Raw genomic sequence first — 22,979 nt, 5'->3', positions numbered from 1 at the left:
CACTACAGCCTTGCCCCTGCCAATGTTAAGTGTCCTACTACACTGACATAATAACGCCACCTCCATGAAAGATGTAGGGCTTATATCAGTGTAGTTAGGGTGATGCAGTGTCTGTTACTTACATGGGCTGTTGGCTGTCTTGTCAAGTTCATGGCATGAGCCATGAAATTGACAAGAAAGTTGGATAGCTAGAACCCAGCTGCCCCCATTCCCTGGGATAGCTGGCCATCTGGACCCCCCTCCTGGCTGGGAGCTGGAGCGAGAAGCTGGGAGGGCAGCCAGGCTCCCAGCAGGGAGCTGCCAGCAATGTTGAGAGACTGGGCTCCCCACACTGCCCCTCTTAGGTCAGTGGAAGCGCTCCTGCTGTGCCAGCAACCCAAGCAGGGTAGTGTGGACATGCACCACCACAGTAATTACCGTGGTGGCTGTAAGTAGACCTAATATAGGTCGACTTAAGTTTCTAGTGTAGACATACCCTTAGTGGTAGGTTTATTTGAGAAGTATGATAGTCTGTTTATATTCTTTGTCAAAATCTTATATCATCCTCCCCTTTTGCTGCACATTTATGTTCAAACTACTTTCACTGATTAAATTAACAACTTATGCATATGTTAATTTACTATTAATGCTAATGATGGATAATTTTATTCATAAAAGTAATGTAAGCTTAAAATAGGCTGTGATAAGTAACCATGACTCTGCGAAAAGCAGTATTTTAATTTTAATTGGTTTGAGAGCAATAACATCACAAACAAAATGTGAAAGGATAAATGGCATCCATTTTGAAAATAAGTGATGTGTATTTTCAAAGAACACCTTCACTGCACCCTATTATTTATTTTAACAGTAAGAGCCTTGGCATGTGACAGCATTCTGTTCTATTGACATTATCACCAAAGGTTGTCCACATCTCTAACACCACTAATTCCTTCATACTTTTTATGAGAGAGTGCTATAAGATATTTACTTCTAAATCTATTACAGTACTTATTTCAGCAGGTTCCTTCAAATTAAAATAGCCAAAATAACAAATTCTGTCCGAGGACTAAGTTAGCTTGTATACTTCTGAATTAAAAAATTACTATAGGCAAGAAACTACTACTTTATTCCTGTGAATAAATTGTAATAGCTAAAATGCTACATAGTTCTCATCTTTGGAGCTCCAAGCACTTTACAAGGGGAAACTGAGGCACTGGGACAAGATACGATTTGCCCAAAGTCAGCCAGCAAGTCAGTGGCAGTGCTTTAGTCAACAGGCTCTACTGTCTCCATAAAAAAAATATATATATATATATACACAAGTGATTAAAAAAAAAAATTAAGATAACCTTTGTAGAAGACATTCACTGCAAAGTAATTTATATCTGCTTTAAAACTTGGGGGTAAACTTGCATTGTTTTGCAGACTGCTTTGAATCTTTCACTGCTCAAAAATAATTATAGTAAGTAGTATTTAGAACAAAGTTTTTGTTCCTTTACACCCAAAATATTACCTTGTAGCAAGGGACTTGGGTGTTTTCTTCTGTTGGAAGGAAAATGTAATGAATGATGCTGTTCCCAAATAACCCTTATACAGCTGTATACGGTGCTAACGGCTGTCTCGAAGTCCTTTATGATACTAGCATAGTGCGTTGTGATGGTGGTTATGTTAGACTGTCTCCCCTCCTCCTTTAATTACTACCCTTTGTAATTACAAACACCAGACACAAACTGAGGGAAAATTACAAAACAAGTTTATTAAAGCCTAACATAAACACTGCAACCTAAGTATGTACAAAACCCCCACAGGGGATTATAAAAAAAGAACTGAACTATCTACACATAACAGAAGGAAAAACACTTTGTATATACAGGAAAAAGACTTCAATAATAACTTAACCCAAATCAATTACTAGTTCTTATCTAGACCTATTTCTGTAAGTCTTACCAACAGCCTCTCACAAAGTCCAGTCTTGTAATCCTTACTCAGGGCTTTTCTACACTTGGAACTTACCAAAATAATTATTGCAGAGTAGCTCTTCTGGTATAACTCACCATTCTGGAATAGCTAGCTATTTTGGTAAATTTCCAAGAGTAGTCAAGCCCTCAGGCAAAACTTCCATTAAAGTTAGTGGACTTGCTGAGATTTGGATCACACTAGAGATATTCTTTAGAAATCTTTCAAGATTTTAAAGAAATTTTAATGCTCCCGCTTTCATTTTTCAGAAAGGAGAAATTTGGTTAACTATTAACGGCATTTGACTATTTAAGATAGTTTTCCCCCATTCACTCTTTACATGGACCATCAATCCTCTTGATATAACTTCCAGCTCCAAATTGAACTTGAGAGCAGTAAGCCTCCACATAAGAGATGCATGGAAAGTACTCCAGGCATTGTCACAGATATGCAGTAGAGCTCTCTCTCAAAGTTAGACAGCACCCAGCTGGAACTCTTACACATTTTTTTACATTATATGCTATATTAAATTAATATATTTAAGGGAAATGAACTCAGCAGCTGAGTCATTTTCATCAAAGTTGAGGATAAGAATTGGTACTCAAGAGTACAGATCATTAAATTATTGCTGCAAGAGAACAACTTTATTGGAACCTGTGTATTCTGTGAAGAGAGGTTTAAAACCGTTGTCTTGTAAAAATGATGATCTTCCTGTGTATAAAGAAAACTAAATGAGTAATATAAAGCAAATGTCACCTCTATAAATATCTAAACTGGATCCAGTATAAATCTAAGCACTGATTTTTTTTTTTTTAAAGTCTGAAATGTAAGAATACTGTAGTAATCTAAAATTTTAGAAATATAAAAACAGTTGAAACAAACATTCTTATGGAATGCATATTCTACATAGGAATGTGTTTTTCAGAGTTAGTTTGCTCTTCTGGTAATATATGCATTACTCAGTAATTCTGAACAAGTTAAAAAAAAAGTTTAAGTAATAGCACATCAGAAGAGATGTACTTTAATACATTTAAAGATGAACTTGCCAAATAGCAGTGTAACCATATGAGTTGGCCGAGCACTTAAGACGGCTTTTCTTTTGTGCAATACTAATTACTGAAACTGCGTTCATCCTTATACCTTTGCTGTATTTTTGGTCAGAAAATGCAGCCTTAGATCTGGTCACATGGAGTGGACCTTTGTCACTTATATTCAAGGCCCTGCTTTTTGGTGCGATTCTTCAGTCACAGAATTACCAGTTGGCCACGGAATCCTTGAGAGATTACGAGGGAAAAAAAACAAAGATTTCAAAAGAATGAAAAAAGCCACACTGCGCACCACTGAAAACCCAAAATGATTCATCCAATGTCCTTCAGCACATGAGTGTAGGACAGTAGATGCTGGCAAATGCTGTAATGGAGATAAGTGCAAAGTGAAGGTCAGGAAGCAATGGCAAGGATTGGCTTCAGTGCAGTGAGACGACTCTTGGGAGACTTGGTTGTACTTCATAATGTCCAGTAACCCTCAACAGCAAATTGACCACATGTAATTAAGCATTAAACAATCAAAAACAGTTTTACACATGTCACATTTAAAATTATAAACAACAAAAGATGAAAGGTCTATTTCATTTAAAAGGTACAGACAAAGGAAAACAGACACATGGATAAAGAAAGCAACAAATAAAAGACAGAGCCATGCCCAGGATTCAGGATAAATCCACTAAGAAATTTTTCACAAGGCCCTTTTAATTAAGGTGAAGAAGAGTTGTTATATGGAGTAGAGTAAGAATTCTATTAAGAGGCATCTTCTATGCTCTTCTGTTTACCACGGCCTAGACCCAAGGCACCAATGCAGATAAAATGGTATCAACAAATAACCAACCAACAAAGAATGCACTTAAATAGCACAGGTGCTGTTTATCTTACTGGAGAAAACATGCCTTTGTCGCTCTTTATTTGATGATTCTTGACAGTTCTAAGATTGACTTGGTGAGGCATAAAAACACTCCCACTAATCATAATGGAGCTTAAGCAGTGACACTGTCAGACACCAGAAACACTGCTTGTAAAAGAAAAAGCTAATGTAAACTCCTTGGGCCAGGCTTACAGACAATGTGGTTCAAGCTGCAGTAGCCACAGTTGGATATCAATAGAGGTAGAAGAAGATCTGGATAACTCAAGAGATATGACATCTCACTGAGGAAGGAAAGGTTTCAGAGTAGCAGCCATGTTAGTCTGTACCCGCAAAAAGAACAGAACAGAAGTTCTTGTGTCACAAATACTCCTGTTCTTTTGGAGGAAGGAAAGATACTGAAAGGAAAAATCCTGAATGCTAAAACCAACCAGAGTACTGGACAAAGCAGAGGAGTGCATGAAAGCAGACAAAGCGGTGAAAAGCAACACAAGGGCAGAAGAATGAAGATACACTGAAGATCTAGCAGCTGAAGCTGCTGCTATTATGGGATATCAGAGCTATTTACCAAGTGATTAAAATCCTGTGTGTCAATTTCAGAATAGGACATGGGCCAATAAAAAGCAAAGATGGAAAAATGCTTACAACTGAGGTAGAACAGAAAAATTAATGGGCAGAGCATTCACAGAAGTCCCCAACAGACCAAGGTCGACTTCAGCACCAGATTTCCATTTAAACATGCAAACCTGACCAACTTGACGTTAACATCAGTCCAAGAGAGATGACAGAAGTACAGGCCACAATCAGGAAGCTGAAAAAAATAACAAAGCAGCAGTAGATGATCAAATCACTGCAGAAATGCTAAAAACATTTGATACCATCACCTTAATGAAACTGACAGAGCTGTTCAATAAAGTTTGGGAAAAAGAGAAGCCGCCTGACCAATGGAAATATGGAATCATTGTCGGAATGTCCAAAAGGGGTGATCTTATTGACTGTAACAGCTGAAGAGGAGTTACACTACTCTGTTGCAGGGAAAGCCTTCTGTAGTGTGATTCTAAACAGGATGAAAGAGGCAGTGGATGCAAAGCGTAGAAAACAGGCTGGATTCAGGCCCAAGAGACTCTGTGTAGACCAGATATTCAGTTAAGGGACTACCACAGAAGAAAGTATAGAATGGCAAGCTCTCCACAACAATTTCACTGATTTTTTTTCAAAAGGCTTCCCCCCCAAAGATAGACATACATTATGGACTATTCGTTCTTCACTCCTATGGAAACCCAGCTAAAGTCATAATCATCATCAAGGCCACGTACAGAGATGTGAAGTGCTCTGCAAGGGTGGACACCCAGACAACTGAATGGTTCAGTGTGGACACTAATGTGAAACAGGGCTGCATTTTATCACTGCTGTTGTTTAGCATTGCCATAGACTGAATATTGAAGAAGTGTATTAGCAACACTAACACTGGTATAGCGTGGGGGAGTTGGCAAATGTCTAGAAGGCCTAGACTTTGCTGATGATATCATGCTGAATGACACCCATGAAAAGTTACTAATAAAGACAGACAACCTTGCCGCCAACAACAACAGGCCAATCAGGGCTCAAAATTAGTCATGCTAAAACAAACATCTTTGAAACCTAGATTTCAAGCAGTAATATTAATACTACTGGCAAAAATATCAAGAAAGTAAACCCATTCATCTACCTTGGCAGCACCATATTGACCAATGGACATCACAAGAAGGAAGTGACATCAAGAATAGGAAAGGCACCCACAGCATTACTAACCTTAATATGGAAAATCAGACCAAAACTGAGAATTTTCAATTCTAATGTAATCTCAGTGCTAACATATGGCTGTGACAGATGGAGATCTACCAAATGGTTAGACAGAAAACTAGACACCATTGAAAATAAGTGCCTATGTAAGATTCTGGAGAGTGAGAAAGACTTCATTACCAATGAAGAGATCCATGAAATCAATCAGCAACTCATTTCCACCACACTCAGAAGGAGCCCTGAACATATATGGGGCATGTACTCTGGATGTCAACACAAAGACTCCACATGAAGCTGTTCAGTGGAAACCAACTGGTGTGAGGAAATAAGGAGTCCAAGAGAAACCTTAAGAAGAACCTTTAGCAGAGAGGGAGGGCAGAATAGTTTGTCTCAGCACCATACAGCAGACAGAAGCAGCAGCAAAAGACAGAGGAATTGAAGAGCCTAATATCTGCCCTGTGTGCCAACCGTGGCACAAAAATGTTTGTTTAAAAAAAAAAACCAGAAAAACAACAAACCTTTATCACATGGGTCTTGTTACAAACTGCAGCAACTGCCTAAAACTGCACTACTGACATGGGAAATAAAGCAGCAGATAAACACTGCATTTATTTTTTAAGGAAATGTTTTTCTATTATGCCCTCCTGAATTCTGGCATGGAATAGTAAGAGCCCATTGTGGGAAACCCCAAAGTTTAGGGCCTCTGGTCAATCTTCTTTACTAAAACACCCCCATCTTTAGCTTTCATTTAATTTTTTTTAGAGTAAATTTATTGCTCATATATTGTAAGCTCATCAGGGCAGGAACTGTCTCCCCTGATGTGTCTGTACAGTGCTTAACCCAAAAGGGCTCTGATTCTGACTGGGAGTTCTAGGTGCTATTGTAATATTAATATTATGATGATGAAAGTCAGACATGTGCTATCCATGGCTCCTCACAGCTAACTCAACACACCTTCTTACTTACAATAATCCAATAATGCTTCAAAAACATTTCACCAGAGAACTGGCCCAGTTGCCATCATATACTCCTCTGACATTGGCCTGGAGTTTGGGAGCCTGCGTTTAATAAATTTGTCATGCAATTTTTTTTAAACAAGGCTGTGTACAAGGACCACACCTGTGAGTTAAAGTATTTAAAGTAAACTAACAAACGAAAATATGGCTTGAAAGTCTGCTCACAAATGACACTAACATTTTAGTTCTGCATGAGCATTGGAGGAGATCTCCAGAGTACAGTTACGTATCTATTTAACAGACGATTCTTAAGGCAGGTGCTCTGGAAAGGTATTTCCTCCTAGGAAATGTCAGTGGTCAATTACAATGGTAAATATGATTTCGGATTAGCAAAATGTAACAAGAAGTGAGAAACAGCACTGCACAGTGTAGATACATTACCAAATGTCTTCACTCAAATGAATGAGTAAGAGTAAGTCCAACAGCTTGGATGATGATGTTCACCTTACCCATAATGTGTGTGTTCACTACCAGGATTGTCTTGTTGATTCCTATATCGCACAGTCAGTACAACTGCTGCAGGAAAATAAACTGAGGTTCTGAATATCCAGTCACAGCAGACCTCAGCAATGTGTCTGAGGAAGGAGACTGATTACCAGTTAGAGGCAGCAGCATCTGATGGTCTTCCGTCCCAATGGGAAGAGAAAGTGGTAAAGACATCTCAGAAGGCTTCACATCTGCAGATTCTGACAAAGGGCTTTTCTGATTCTGAATGGATTCTTCCTCATTGTAGGAATTATCAACTGTGTTAGAATCAAGGGTGGTTTCAGATCCTCAAAACAAAACAAACAAAATTTGTAACATTTATTCATGAGGAAAAAGCAAAATGCCTGCAATTAATGTAAGGAAAAGTACACTAGTGACAGGAAAAACAGTTGAGTGGGTGAGGTAAATTAAGATATGAACCTTTTTTATCCGTCAAAAAAACTCAACACTGCCCCAACATCAAATGATAAAATCATAGGAATGGAAGGAAACTTGAGAAATCATTAGTCCAGTCTCCCTCTCTCCCCACCCCGGAAGCAGGAACAAGTACACCTACTTCAGTCCCCTTAGAACACTTTGTTACAACTATTCTCTTCTAGGGAACAAACACTGGATAGAGAACTGCTCAAAATTCAAAAAGGGTGATCTGCAGTACTGCAAAGCTATCCCTTTCATCCAGCTGGCTGGTAGGCTTAAAAAAGAGTTCTTTAAGTGTAAGCATTTGGGGTGTCTGAAACTGCCTGAAACTCAGCCACCAAGCCAGTCTGAGCTTAGTCTGAGCTTTAAGTATCAAGTCCCTGGTGCCTGTGTCAGGTCGTGACAACTTGAGAAATGATACATCACAACAGAGCCTCCATTATATGGGCCATATTAGAGTAACAAATCCTTATTGTCACAGTTAGGATTTGTTACTCTACTATGGGGAAAATCAGCAGGGATTCCCTGAAATATTCTAGCAGTGGGCTGTAGAACCTTGGGCACGTCAGGCATCACCTCTTTCAATTAACACAGTGCTAGGAAGAACAGAACTTTTGCAGGAGAAGGTTGTTTTTACACAGTCATTGTCTAGAGTACAAGTGCATTAGAAAAATCAGTTTTGTTCAGGTCTCAGCTGAAATGGGTGACAATGGATCTTTCATTAAACTTTCACATATGTCTCCCCTGCCCCTGAATCCTTGTAGGGCTTTGAGTCAGGCCCTGCTGAGGCTAGATAAGGATATTAATTAATCGTGCCATGCCAATACAATATTATGGTAGCATGCAAGGGCCACAAACTAAGCAAAGGTTTGCAGTTCTCTTGTTGATGCTACTTTAACTCTCTTCTCTCCCTGCCACCACTTTTGCTTCTTTCTCACCTCATCGTCCATGTGTCCACGTACTCAGCCTGCACCACACTCCAGCTCCTTCAGCCTGGCCCTCCTTTGCTTGGCAGCCTCTACATCGCTCTCCCAACCTGTCTCTTCACTATTATTCCAGCTCCACTTCCACCAAACCCTCCCCAGCAGCTTACAGCTTCTCTCCCTGACACTCCCTTCCTTTATCTACTAGATCCTCCCAATCCATCTTCTACATGCAATTTCACTAGTCCATGATCCTCAAAGCTGCAACTGCACGTTACTTCTCCTCATTCTGCTAGTCTCTCCCCTGTACTGTCTGGGCCAGCCCCTGTGATTTCTTTTTTTAAACAACTAGAGGCAAGGGGTTTGTGGTATTAATGCACTTAAGTATGGACAGATGTGATCCACTGTAAGAAGGCATGCCAATCTGGAGGGAGGTTGTTTACATTATCATCTGAACTGCCCACATACAACTCCTCCATGCTCAGTACTGTAAGCTATCTGTATAACAAAGTTACTGCCATTCAAACACTTGCATGTAAATCTAGAAAGAACAGGCCTAGGTATAACTGAGAAATATTTTTTAGGATAGAATTCCTAATTGTAAGCATTGCACCAGCTGTCTATCCGAGCTTGCATGCCTGTTAATCCAGCTCAGACATGGATTAACTTTGACTATATAAAAAAACCAAACCCAACAAACCCAGCATCTTTAATCATTGCATAAAGGAACATTTGGGCCTACAAAGAATCAGGAAAAGTAATTCCTGGAATTGGTGTGTCTCATTCACCTCAAATCTAGACCTGTGAGAGCCATCAGAATGTGGGGTAGAGCCATACTGAATAGGATTCACAAAAGTCTTTTGTGACCCAGATGACTTTCACAGCTGTCTTAGAGCACAAATCTTTCAGTTTTATTAGATGAGACCAGATTTTTAAACATTAATAGTCTTGTCAGCAGCCCCCCACTCCCTATTGACAGTAGTGGCTTAACACTATAGTCACTGCATTTTCTTTTTTAACATTGCGCCAGGACCTTCCATTTTAAAGCCTGCTTTTTTCAATCCTTATCTGAAAGATTGGGGTGCCATTAGAGCAGATATTCTAGGCATTAAACAGAGCTACTAGCCAGACCTCTTTTCTTATCTAATTTTATGTTACATTTAAAAACATTTATTCAGCACTAAAGCAGAATTGTTATTCTGTGACCCCAAAAATTCATTTTTACAAGACTAACACTTACCTGTGTGAACTTTTGTTTTGTGCTTTTTTAAATTTTTTATATCTGTGTAAGAATTTCCACACAGTTCACAGATAAATGGTCTTTCACCTGAAAAATGGTTTGACAGTTAGAAATGCAGAACATAATTGCAAAATGACAGAGAAAAACTATTTCTTAAGCTGTCTATAGGACAAAAGGCAAAATAACTGCAATGAAAATTACTTTAACAGCTTTATGAACTAAACCCATCTAAAAACAGTATCCAGAATGAAAACATTCAAAGAAAGACGAGATGAAAATGGTGAATACAGAACTGACTGCTTCATTTGAAGCAGATCATACACCCAACTTGTCTTTGTACAAATGTTTATCTGAAAACTAATACTGCAACGTGAATATTTTCTTCCCATGTTACTCCATTTACAATGCTTTACAGAGAGACCGCACTTTATAATCCAAGGAATGGATAAAAAAGTATAATCTCTATTTTACAATTGAGGAAACAGAGACTCCAAGAGGTTAAGTGGCACGCTGACTCACACAGAGGAAGTTTAGCATCAGAGTTCATGATTCCCTGTTCTGCTGAAGTCTTGTTATTTTAGATTTACAACACTTTAGATTTATTTAAAGAAAAACCATCTAATCAATTTTTAAATGAGTTAACACAGATTCACAGTGTGTCCTCTTAATTTATGTCTCAACTATAGCACAGTACATCATATTTTAAATGCAAAAGAGCATCCTGAAAAAAATTTACACACAGGAAGTGGCCTATCTGGAAACTGACCTGTATGAGACCGAAAATGTTTATTGAGCTCTCCTGAGGAAATAAAACTTTTGCCACAAATGCCACATATATATGGTTTCTCTCCTGAAGGGTACAAAAGGTGGTTAGTATTTCAATATACAGACATGTGTATGTAAAATACATATTAAACAGTCAATGTACAATGGTGTTAAGAGCTCCCCAAACCGCAATGAAAATTCAGATTTGCAACACTAAGCAACCCTCAAGGAAAGGCCCAAGGAACAAGCTGACCAGACTCTGGTACATTCTCCTATACAGATGCCATACCCACTAAAGCAGACTCCATTACTCCACTCCTCCCCAAATCCAGCTCTTTAGACTCCAATATCACTAATTGCTCCCTTTACCTCCTCCGCTGCAGCCAACCCTCTCCAAGACGGAGCCCCAATTTACGCCAGCTCACTCAGCAGCCCATTTATCCTCACCTGTATGTTTTCGAGAATGAGTGATCAGAGAACTGGACACTGCAAATGCTTTCCCACAGGTGTCACACACATACGGCTTCTCTCCCGTATGGCGACGAACATGGTACGTCAGCGTGCTGGCCTGAGCAAACCTCTGCCCACACCTATCACACACGTAGGGCTTCTCACCACTGTGCTTCCTAGTAAGAAACACATGCCTTAGAGAATCCCACACAAGATGACAGGAACTTTGTATTACACCAGTTAATATCTTATATCTGGCCTCACTATGGTGATATTTTGTGGCCTAACAGGAGTAAGATTAGAGTTTAGTTTTCAGATGGAAGTTTCTCACTCAGTCAACAGAAAGAGTCCCACTGACTTCAGTGGCTGTTGGATCAGGCTAAGGGCATTGCACAGGCAATAGGTCAACCCTGAGAAGTAAGCAAGATTTGTCACTCTAGTATGAAATCTGACTACCAACAACACTGACAGCCACTGCAGAGAGACATGTTGTACTCTTCCCTGCCAGAGAATATAAATGGATTCATCCCTTCTCCGAAACAATAATGGCAGAGAAGTTCTCTTCTCTCAGTATGGTTAGAAAGGGAAGAAATTACCAAATGCAACAGGGGCGCTAAGATGAATGATCCCACATGGACTGCTGTTCCAAATCACTACTTTGGGTGGAAGAAGCATGCCGAGTACATACACTAGTCTGCAATGAAGACCTGGAGCTGAAAGTAGGGAAGGACTGGGAATGACAAAAACAAATACAACATTTCTTTAGGCCTGATCCTGCAAGTGCGCACACACACACACTGAACTTCCTGCGCAAGTAGTTGTTTAAGTCAACTATTCACATGCATGAAACTAAGCTTGTGCATAAGTGTTTGCAGGATCAGGGCTTTAGTTAGTACTTCCACTCACCTAGCATGGATCTTCAGATTGCTTGAAGTTGCAAACTGCAGATTGCATACATCGCATTTATATGGTTTCTCTTCTCCATGATGCATGCGACTGTGGAAAACTAGCTGGCATTTCTGGGCAAAGCCTTTGTCGCACAATTCACATTTGTATGGCTTCTCCCCTGGGAAAGAGAAACTGTTACCCTTCCCCTGTCTTGGTGTCTATGTAAGAAAGCCTTCAATTAAGTTAGTCGCCCCAAACTCAGGAGTTGACCCTCGTAGTTCTTGTTTAGTGATGCCACATAGCATCCAACAATCAAGCAGCTGAGTCTGCACATTATGAGAACTGCAGCAGATAATTTTTTAAAAGCATCACCATTTGAAAATTCTCTGGTAATTAACTATTCGTTTTAATAAAATCTGTTCTTCACAATTAATACTAGCACTGCACTGTCAGTAGGCAGAGAATCATTTTAACTTATGCAAAAGCCTGGCTATTTGAGATGGAGGAGACCTGTTAGGTTATCTGGTCTGTCCAACTAGTATGTTCTTCAGTTCTTGCTAATATTTCCTTAGTGTCTGCTGCAGCATGCTAACAGCAGTTCCATGACCATTCACTATTTTTTAATTGATATTAGGGCACTCGCTAATAAATATGTGCTAAGTACTATTCCTAGGTCTCACGTGACTGTATAGTAGGAGAACATGAGTTTATGTTACTATGGTAGTGCAGAATCTGTTAGTAGGCGGAGGTTTCAGAGCGCCTTAAATTTAATACATAATGCCATAGATCAAGGCTTGACAAAAAATAAATTACCGGACACCTGCTCTCCAGAGGACTAAACCTGCCATCCAGTGGCTGATACAAATGATAAAGTTTCCCAACCATCCATGCAAAGTCCAGGTGCAAGAACCAGGAAAGGGAAATGCACTGCTGATGTTTCTACCAAAAACACTGTCCTTGAACCCTGCTCAGGGGCTCCAACTTTCATATTAGACTCTGGCTAGTCAGCGTCTGGTATATTTGAAGCCCTCCCCCTTGACTACTGGAAGGGAAAGGAGTTCTTCTCTCAGCCCACCCTTACAGCCTTTTATTTTCCCCTACTCTATTCCTTCCTCAGATTCCTGGAAATAGCTCCATTCCCTGAATCTGCCCAAAGAGGAGCATAATTAAACTGAAATCATTTTAGGAAGTTTCACTACTCCCCTAGAGTCCTGAATAACAGTAGTAAAAGGCACCCATGTGTAGACAGTTTTACTCTGTCACCTACTGAGAAGGCTATGAGCAGCAGCAGCAGCAAAGGCACTGGGGCTCTCTGCAGATAGCACAGCATCAATTCATATTTGGAAGGTTATTCTCATAACCATGTGCTATAAACTTTATGTAATTAAATGAAAGCTCAAATTCTGTAATAATTTATGGCTTAGCAATGACTATAAACAAGATATCACTGTCAAAGTTTCCTTCTTGCCATTGGAGATTGAGTTTGATAACATCAGGGGTTGAAAAATCCAATCTGGTACATCAAAACTTGACAGACATAAATAGCTGCACAGATTACTATATTGTGCACATCATGGAAATCTGAAAGCCAGTGAACTAATAAATTATAAATGCCATTAATGTGACATAGCAAGAAAGGAGAGTCTGATCTCTTGTATATCAGTCAGACATTTTCTGCATTGCACTCTACTTATTTACCTTACAAGGATAAAGGAGTGAATCAGATCTGCTGGGACTTCAGGAAGTCAAGGTATTCCCTACAGGGTGCTTTGACTGCAGTGCTATCCTTTCTAGCTATACTATTTTTCTAGACACATTCATAGTTTCTATTTTTAAATATTACAGACTGGTGGAATGCAATTAGCACTGACCAGCAGTTACCATTCAAATATACAGAGCGTCAGCATGAAGATTCAAAGCTTCTGAAACAACATATTAGAAGAAAACAGGGCTCCTTTTTAGTTATGCTTCCCCATGCTATCATTAAAAACAGAAGAAGCCCTTATAAACAAGACCAAAGCTTACCTGTGTGCGTTCTGACATGTGTTTTCAGCTGATTACACTGTGTAAATGCTTTACCACAGAGTTGACATACATAAGGCTTTACTCCTTTGTGTATTCTCATGTGTCGTCGTAGACTACTGGCTTCTGAAAATATTTTCCCACAAGTGTTGCACACTGGTTTGGCCTTGGAGTATTTCTGATCGAGTTCTTCTCCAGAGCTCTCCAGTTGGTAAGAGTTCTTTTCACTAGCTATATTAGACATACTATGTTCTTTCAATGCACAGTTCTGCTGTGGCTTCCCCCGTTTTTGTTTCACTGTAATAGTCTGAACCAAAACATCTTGTGCTGCAAAAGTTTCACTTTCCACCACAGACGCTAGCTGTAGCTCTGAGTTATCGCTGCCTTGGGCAGCTTGTTCCGTTATCTGTGTGGCAAGTTTATTTGCATCTAAAAACATATCAACTGATGAGTTCTCAATTATGTCATTCTGATATTGCACTGGTTTATTCTTCATGTTTTTCTGAGAGTTAAAAGTCTTTTTTCGCTTTCTGGTCTGAGTAGATTTCTTTTCTAAACCCACTTTTTTTGCTTGTGGCTGAACTGAGTCTGCAGAAGGGGCATCTGATTTCTCTCGATTATTGTAATCTCGAAGAGTGAGGAGGCAAGTCTGTTGGTTCAGTTCAATGTTTCCTGTAATACTAGAAATCTCTGTAGAGGAGGGATTAGCAATAAAAGCAAAGTCTTCCATCTTTATTTTACATTTAGTGACCACCTCCTCCACTTTGAGATAGTCAGCAGCCTGGTGAATTTCTTTAACATTCCAACTGCAAGGAAACAAGGCTAAATGACAATACTCTGGACAAAGAAAACCTGTATCTCTAAGAATCAATATAAATAAATACTAAGATTTTTACATGGCTGTTCTCTTATTTAAAAATAGTTTCATGGTTAAAAAATTATAACAACTGTCAGGGGAGAATCTAACAAAATCTAACTTTATATCTTTGACATTTTGAGATTAAACAACACGGATATAGGATAGGAGACATACAAGCTGACAAAAATAATTCTATAGTGGTTTCATTCAAGGATCTTAAAGCACTTCACAGACAATGAATAAAACCTCAACACCTCTGTGAAGTAGGTATTAGCCCCGTTTTACAGACAAAATTGTTTTCAAATGGTCATTACCGTGGATCAGTGGCAAAGACAGGAGTAAAACCTAGGAAGTAGAGCTTTAGGCCACTATACTTTTGCTATACCTGAACAGAGGTCAACCTATACTGATTTAAAAAAAGTGTGTTATACAGTATTCTAACAAATAACTACCTCTGGAGCTCACAATGCTCGAATACAAAATCAGTGGTAAACAACGTGATTTTAGTATGGTAATAGGTTACCTAAAGGACAGGTTTTAAATAAAGCTATTCTCTGTCAATACAATATAAAAAGCAACTACTTTCGTACAATAAAATGACTAAGAATTATACAGATCACCTTAGTCTAAGCTTACATGGGTTCAATAGAAATGCAAAAGGGAAAAATGATGATGATTAAAAATAGAAAAGCAGTGAAGTTCAGCAGGTCAGCCCAAGTTTTGATATTCTGAATATTCCTTCATGTGAAATAATATGCAATACTAAAGTGAGTAAAACAGAATTTACCACAAGTGTTCTTTCAACCCCTTTTTTCTTATCTCCTTCCCATTCTCCTTTCTTGTCTTATCTGTCTTTCTTTCCTGCCTTTCTTCTTGTCCATCTATTTTCTCCTCCTCTTCCTCTCTTCATTAAGGGCAAGACCAGCAGTTACAGAAGCATTCTAAGGATGCTGCAGTGGTTTGTAAAAGCACTTTCTTAAAGAAAAACTGCAGTAATTGGTTTTAATAGCTTTGAAAGATAAATATTAACTACAGAATATCTTGAACACAACCCCCCAAGTTAGTTCAGCAGTAAGGTGGCACAGTTCAAATCACAAGCCAGGAAATACAAAACTAAGGTTCCATCTATTGCGTTAGCTTGTCTGCACTGCTGATGGAACATTAAATTTTATTATACGTAAGGTACATGATTTTACCACACAAAAAAAAATACACAAAGAATAGAAAATACCGTGGAAACTATTAAAAACTAGACATTTATCATGGTACATGAGATATATCCTGGTCTAATAGGGACTACCAAAAATACAATGGTATAAAAAGTAAAAACAGTGGTGCTGTAAAAAAAAATCCATTTTTTTAATAACGCCCACTGTACTAAATATGTGCAGTGTGGCAGAACTAATGATGCTCTTACATTGCCTGACTTTTTGTCATTTTATTTGTGCAACCAAGATGCTGTATTAACAGTTTTACATTCAGTTTCTGCCAGAGTGGATCCAATTGCAGGATCAGAGCCTAAATAACTAAAAACTGCTTTTTTTGGTACTCAGAGGTAGTGATTAGAACACCTTGTATTATACAAGTTTTCCTCTCAAGCACTGATTGCAGAGTGAAATTGTCTATGGCTCCAATCCTTTAACTACTTCTGCATGGAAGCAATTGTTTTCTTTCCCCACATGAACAACAGGAAAAACTGACTACACACAAAGTGATGTAAAGTGCACAAAGTTAATAACTAAAATGTGGAGAAATATTTGTTCTCTAATCACTTTCGGGTACAGTAATAAAAGGCGTTACTTGTAACAGTAAGAGGTAAAACAAATTCATACAGAAGTGCAATTTTTGAATTGATGGTGTCCCTAAACTATCTATCACAGGGTGAATGTCCCCTTTAAGAGGAAATGGATCCAGTTCACCTGTGACTAGTTAGCTGCCTCCCAACAGGGCCTGACAGAAGGCACCTTGCTTCTATAAAGACCATGGCAGCCCTTGAGAAAAGGGAGCATGTCAGAGTTACTTGGAGAGTACTACATAAAACAATGATAGTTGGGAGCTTCTTGTGAAGAGAAAGATATGTAGGAAACTGTTGGGAGAGTGAAGTAGATGGGAGTTGTTGGAAAGAACTGGCCAGATGAGGAAACCCTGAGAAATAGAGGACTCATATAAAAGCCTCAAGGTAAAGGGGAAGAACTAGCTCAGAATAGGCCAAGCCCATGAACTAGAGAACTGATTCTAGAGGGGGGTTCCCCTAAGAAGGGGTAGGACTTGCAAGCAGAGGAGCCTGGGGAATGAAACATTGTGGAGAGTATGTGGCAGAGATGTGGCAGCCTAGGCATAGGAATTGGAGAAGAGGGACTATTTACTCTTGGGTGGTCAGCCAGGAGTGTAGACCCGGAGGATTGCTGCATTTCAACCTGCCTTATTTTGGGGTTTTTGAGAACTGTATTACTCAGAGGGACCTGCTGAAGGTTGAAATTCTATTAATAAGTTATACCTAGAAGAAGAGCTTCACTTAGACATAGAAGGACAACAGTCCTTTCCTGGGTGGGGAAAGGTGACCTTCAGGGTGATCCATGGAGGAAAAGATGGGCAACTCACTAGCCCAGGAGATTGTAGGAGAAATTGAGGGAGGACTAGCCCTGACCCATCATGGTTGATTACAGGAGGGTGCTCTTGTGGTGCTGAGTTCTGTTACCTCTTCTCTCAAATACTGGTATTTGCCTTTCCTGCTTATGCAGCTAGGTCTGTCTATGTATATGACGAAAAATGGGCTCCTGTATAACCAACATTACTGTGGGGGTTATCCTTCTCCTCCCAGAAATTAAGTAGGATGGATTTTTTTAATCTCAATCCAGAGAGCCAGAGTCACAAATATGAAAACTCCTACCAGCAAGTCATTTGACCAAATATAGTTTGGAGAAGATTTATATAGATGCTATGGAAAGTTGATTCTAGTTACTACCCTGACAAGGTAGTTAGAGGTGAATTTATCTGAAAACCATCTAAATGGCTTCTGGAAGGCTTACACAAACTAAGTTTTTAATTTTTTTATATTTATAATAGAGAGAGATCAGGGTCACCAAGGTGAGTCTGGCATGCACATAAAGGCTTTGGTGTAGAAATTGGGTAGATGAATGGGAGGGGGGCAGAGAGAACTACAGCAACTCAATCTGAAAAATGATTAGGTGACAGCAATTGTAAGGGTTAATAATGAGTTTAGATACCTTAGCAAGAGAGAAAATAGGAAACCAATTTCAGTTTTAACAAGCATGCAGTATCACATACTTTGAATAGAAAATAATAAAGGAACCCTAGTTGGTTTATATGCATGGCAGTATTTTAAAAGCCATGTAGACAGCTTTATTCTTTAGTATGTATTGTATCTGAAATTAAATGTGTTCTGCCATAAATTGACAAAGAAATCAGTACTGGATCTCTTTAACTTAAAAAAAAAAAAAGTTACCTGTCAAGGTTTAAGTTTCCTGTGTATATAAACTCCAGGAGTTTCTGAAATCCATCAGCCTTCACTTGAGTCTGATCCAAAATCACATTACTGTCAGAGGCATCCCTGTAAAATGCACCAAAGTACTCGCTGAAGGAGGCAAGCACATTTCTGTGAGCTTTGAACTGGAATTCACCAATAACTACCGTGCAGTCACAAAGGAAGCCTGTCTCTCGCTGCTTGTTCAGCCTCTCTAGAAGGTGCTCACAGTGATGGGAATACTGCATTTTGAGGGATGGAGCGTCTTGGCCTGAAGAAGCAAAGGAACTTGTTTACAACTGTAATTTCATGTCTTTCAAACACAGTAAGTTAAGTGGGACAGTGTCCAATACTGTTCCCATGATCATTGCAATGCACCTCACTTTAATATTGTGTCCTTTGTACAAAATATAAAAAACAGAAACATAGCATTGGATCCCTCTCAACTGTGGGCCAGTTAGTCTTAATGCATACAGGGAAAAGGACACATTAGTGTGTGTATATACACAAATGTTCCCCTGCCCCTGAAATCTGAACACTAGGTGAATCATTCATTGGTCCAACTCTATCAGCCTGGTGCTTCTACAGAAATGGTCCTGTAACATGTAAGAAGAATGTTAAAGTTTCTAATTGGTGGAGCATCTCCCTACAGAAACAGACTTTTTTTTTCCCATTGGACAGATCATAGGAATGGTTACTATGAACTACTGAGTTCTAGTGCCAGATCTGCAAGTATGTGGCTCTTGGCAAGACTCAACCTCTCTGCATAACTTTCTCCGGGTATACAAGGGGGATAATGTTTACTTACAGCTATGTCACAGGAGTGCTGTGAAGATCAGGGATCCTATCAATTTTTTAAAAGTTTACCTGGCTATATGCGAGTGCCCTGGCTAGGCCCTCTTTTTACTTTGCTACAGTCAGTAGCAACTGTCAGTGCGGGTCATTAACACAGCAACAAGAGAGAGAGGAAAATATATGTATAAAGCCAGCACAAGTGCCAGGAGTCTGCATCTCGCGCTTTTAGTTAATCCTTGCAAGCAGCCTCAATCTCAAGCAGACCGTGCCCCCTCCCCTGGGGGGCTGGGCAGCACTTTGCCCTGGGCTGCACTAGGCAGGCCTGCCCCGACCCAGCGGTGGGGAAGGAGAGTAAAGTGCCCAGCGTAGACGGGGCGTCGCCAAGTAGCAAGGGCCCAGGGCGGCTGCTATTTGCTTCTATGGCAGTAGGGAGGAGTAAGGGGGCAGCTGCCCCGTGCCCCCCTCGCCCCTAGACGGCTCCATTCTACCCCCGCTCCTCAGTTAGCTGCCTGGGGCGGTTCCTTTGCCCAATGCCTGGACCCCTACAGTTACTTGGTTCGGTCCGGTTCCCCCCCCCCCCAGTCTCTCCCACCACCTCAGCCCCCACCCTACTCCCAGCCGACTGGCTCGGCCCAGTCGGTCACCTCCAGGGAGTGGCTGACGCGGCTCTGTCTACACCCACATATACCCCGGGGTGGCTGGTTCCGTCCCATCTGCCGCTGCCACCCCCCTCCGGAGCCGGGCGATTTAGTCCCGTCCGCTCCCACGGCCCCCAAGATGGGTCGATTCGGTCCCGCCTGCCCATCCCCCAAGCGGCGGAGACAGCTGGGGTGGGGGAGTACTGTACACACACCTGAGGAAGGCGAGACCGAGTCCGTGCACCTCAGGCCGCCATTTTATGATGACAGCACACGCACCGCTTGTCCGCTTCCGGAATATCACTTCCGGTCTCAGCCTTGGAGGTCTCTGCTTCCATCCACATTGGAGTCAACTAGGCTCCACGTTACGTAGCTAATAGGACCTGCCTCCCACAGTGGCATGGCGTCATCCTCCGGTCTCGGTCTTGTGGGGCTGCGGGGGGTGGAATAGAGGTGGTGGGCAGGGCGTGGACAACAATTCCCATCGTGCACCGCAGCACCGCAAGTGGGAGCCCCGATTCAGCGTGGAGCAGTGCATCGTGGGAGATGTAGTTCCGGCAAGGCTGCCCCTCTACTCAGTGGGGGTGACGGGTCATGTGGCTGCCAGAAATGGCCCTCCAACGACGAGATTTGGCAGCTCGTGTTACAAAGTCTGGGTAGCTCCTTCCCATGAGTCCCACGTGTGATTTACAGAGGAGCAGGGGCACAAGCTGCGGATGACCTTGAATAAGTGGGATAGTTTACCAGTTACACAATAAGAAGAACAGGAGTACTTGTGGCACCTTAGAGACTAACACATTTATTAGAGCATATGCATCCGAAGAAGTGGGCTGTAGTCCACGAAAGCTTATGCTCTAATAAATTTGTTAGTCTCTAAGGTGCCACAAGTACTCCTGTTCTTCTTTTTGTGGATACAGACTAACACGGCTGCTACTCTGAAACCAGTTACACAATGTAGCCATACTAGTATAACCCCCGCAGGGGAACTCTTATTTTGCTGTCTGAGTGGCTTTTCACATTAGCTTAAACTTCTTCCCAAGAAACACTGAAAAATTCACACCTTGCCTTAAACTGGTGCGGGAGCAGGGGCCTTCCTGTGCAGACATGGCTTCTTAAAGCAAGGAGCCAACCTTGAATTTAAGATCCAGATCTCAAGCCATGATTCAGCGAGTCTGGTTCCAGATGGTTGGCTTAACCCTTTCTCTAGCAAAAACATACAGAACTTTTTAAACATAGTTTCAGGATGTAAATTCCAGTGTGAAATATGTCCTCTGAGACACACAGTCACATGCATACATATATTCAAACAAGAACACACAGGCATGCATAGAGAAACATGCACATAGAAGCACGTGCACACACACTCACAGATAACTATTACGGTTTGATAGTAAAATCTGATTAGTTAGTTAGATCTTCTCAGATGATTGTGCAGCCTTTTTGGTTTCCTTTGCCTCATCTAGAAAGGGAAATTGTAGGTCTTTATTTCTGACTTTATGCTACCTCTCAGCTATCTTATCTGTAAATTATGGGAATGCGGTTGCTTCTCTCCACACTGGGGATATGAGGCCATGGTCAATAATTAAGGTTGTGAAGTGCACAGAAATATTAAATGCAGTCAGCTTATGAAGAGATGAGCTCCTGGGTGTCAACCTGGTGCCCCTAAAGAGTACTTTATCAGAGAGATGTGCACTTGTGCTCTCATATCTCTACCTCTTTCATCTCTACCTGAGAGAGTTAGCCTGGAATATAGATCAGTCTGTACAGTTGTGAATAACTTCCTATTGACTAGGAGCTTGATCTCGGTACAGACACATTGTATTTAATTGGGGGTATTCAAGTGATACGTTTCATGTGGATTCTTAACTCCTTCCCCCCCCCCCCTTCTCCACTCACGTTTCCATATGTCTGCACAAAAATCATTATAGTTATGACTTATTTAAAAAAAAACAGGTCACGGGAGGGAGGGGAAGAGCTGTATCTTGGAAACCTCTTGATCAAATGAGTTTAAATTTGCACCATAAACTAGACTGGTTGCTTAATTGGCTGGCACTACCATTTTCAAACGGATATGATGATGTATGTGGATTTTAGGGAGGCTGCAAAGTCCTGCTTTAAACAAAAACTACATTGCAACTGTCACAGTTACTGTGCTAAATGCACATCTGACTCCCCTCAGACTCATTGAGTGCACCCCCCCTTAGGTCTTGTGCCTCATGCCATCACCTTTCTTGGGATGGAATCATGTAGGGTTACCATATTTCAACAAGCAAAAAAGAGGACGGGAGGAGCCCCGCCCTAGCCCCGCCCCTGCCCCTCCCACTTCCCGCCCCCCCAGAACCCCCAACCCTCCCCCCGTTCCTTGTCCCCTGACTGCCCCCTCCTGGGACCCCTGCCCCTAACTGCCCCCCGGGACTCCACTCCCTATCTAAGCCTCCTTGCCTCTTGTCCCCTGACTGCCCCAACCCTTATCCACACCCCCACCCCCAGACAGACCCCTGGGACTCCCACGCCCCATCCAACCACTCCCCACCCCCTGACAGCCCCCCCCCAGAACTCCCAACCCATCTAAACCCCTCTGCTCCCTGTCCCCTGACTGCTCCGATCCCTCTCCACACTCCTACCCCCTGACAGCCCCCCCAGAACTCCCAACCCATCTAAACCCCTCTGCTCCCTGTCCCCTGACTGCTCCGATCCCTCTCCCCACTCCTGCCCCCTGACAGCTCCCCCCCAGAACTCCCAGCCCCCTACCCCCCGCTCCTTGTCCCCTGACTGCCCCCTCCTGGGACCCCTGCTCCTAACTGCCCTCCAGAACCCCACCCCCTACCTAAGACTCCCTGTTCCTTGTCCCCTAACTGCCCCCTCCTAAGACCCCCCCCCCAACTGCCCCCCCAGGACCCTACCCCCTACCTGTACCCTGACTGCCCAAAACTTTCTCCACTCCCCTCCAAAAGCCCCCCCCCCCGTTTCTTGACTGCCCCCTCCATAACCTCCCTGTCCCTTCTCCTGCCCCCCCTTACCCTGCTGCTCAGAACAGGGTGTTGGGCTCTGTGCCAGCCGGACACATGGCTGAGCTCCCCTGCACAACACAAAACCCGGTCCCTGGCCCTGCACAGGGCTGCCGGAGCGGGCTGCAGGAGGAGGAGCTGCCGGCCGGCTCAGAATGCAGGGAGGGGGGGGTGGGAGAAGGAAGCTGCTCCGGAGTCCAGCTCGGGACTTTCCTGCAGCCCTCCCAGCCGCTCGCTCTGCCGGGGGAGGGGGAAATCCCGGACATTGTGAGTGCTTTACAAATTCCCCCCGGACGCTATTTTTAGCACACAAAAGGAGGACATGTCCGGGTAAATCCGGACGAATGGTAACCCTAA

General features: G+C 41.8%; 1 protein-coding gene across 5 annotated transcripts; it reads right to left on the bottom strand.

Moving 5' to 3' along the window:
• Nucleotides 1–1,710: 1,710 nt before the first annotated feature.
• MYNN (myoneurin) lies at nucleotides 1,711–20,050 on the bottom strand. Of its 5 annotated transcripts, none has more exons than XR_004647059.1 (9): nucleotides 19,830–20,050; nucleotides 18,164–18,452; nucleotides 13,842–14,644; nucleotides 11,835–11,994; nucleotides 10,926–11,104; nucleotides 10,480–10,563; nucleotides 9,714–9,800; nucleotides 3,076–7,420; nucleotides 1,711–2,646 (listed from the first exon to the last, which is right to left on the bottom strand). XR_004647059.1 is itself a non-coding variant. In XM_034781150.1 (8 exons), exons 2-8 carry the CDS (start codon nucleotides 18,427–18,429, stop codon nucleotides 7,152–7,154), a joined length of 1,848 nt encoding a protein of 615 aa, XP_034637041.1. In that variant the 5' UTR covers nucleotides 18,430–18,452; nucleotides 19,830–20,050; the 3' UTR covers nucleotides 1,711–7,151. The 5 variants fall into 5 exon arrangements, 1 of the variants encoding a protein (XP_034637041.1); XR_004647060.1 differs by having other exon boundaries at nucleotides 1,711–3,208; nucleotides 4,495–7,420; XR_004647061.1 differs by having other exon boundaries at nucleotides 1,711–3,208; nucleotides 7,029–7,420.
• Nucleotides 20,051–22,979: the final 2,929 nt, after the last annotated feature.

This window comes from Trachemys scripta, chromosome 9 (assembly GCF_013100865.1).
Source record: "Trachemys scripta elegans isolate TJP31775 chromosome 9, CAS_Tse_1.0, whole genome shotgun sequence".
Classification (NCBI taxonomy): Eukaryota; Metazoa; Chordata; order Testudines; family Emydidae; genus Trachemys; species Trachemys scripta.
The sequence above is the reverse complement of the archived record's forward strand: the minus strand, read 5'-3'. Positions and strand labels throughout refer to the sequence as shown.

Coding starts and splice junctions, on each gene's coding strand:
- MYNN (XM_034781150.1), bottom strand. CDS start 18,429: ATGCAGTATTCCCATCACTGTGAGCACCTTCTAGAGAGGCTGAACAAG. Junction 10,564..10,925: donor TCATTCTCGAAAACATACAG/GTGAGGATAAAT, acceptor TGTACCCTTCAG/GAGAGAAACCATATATATGT. Junction 9,801..10,479: donor ACATTTTCGGTCTCATACAG/GTCAGTTTCCAG, acceptor ACCATTTTTCAG/GTGAAAGACCATTTATCTGT.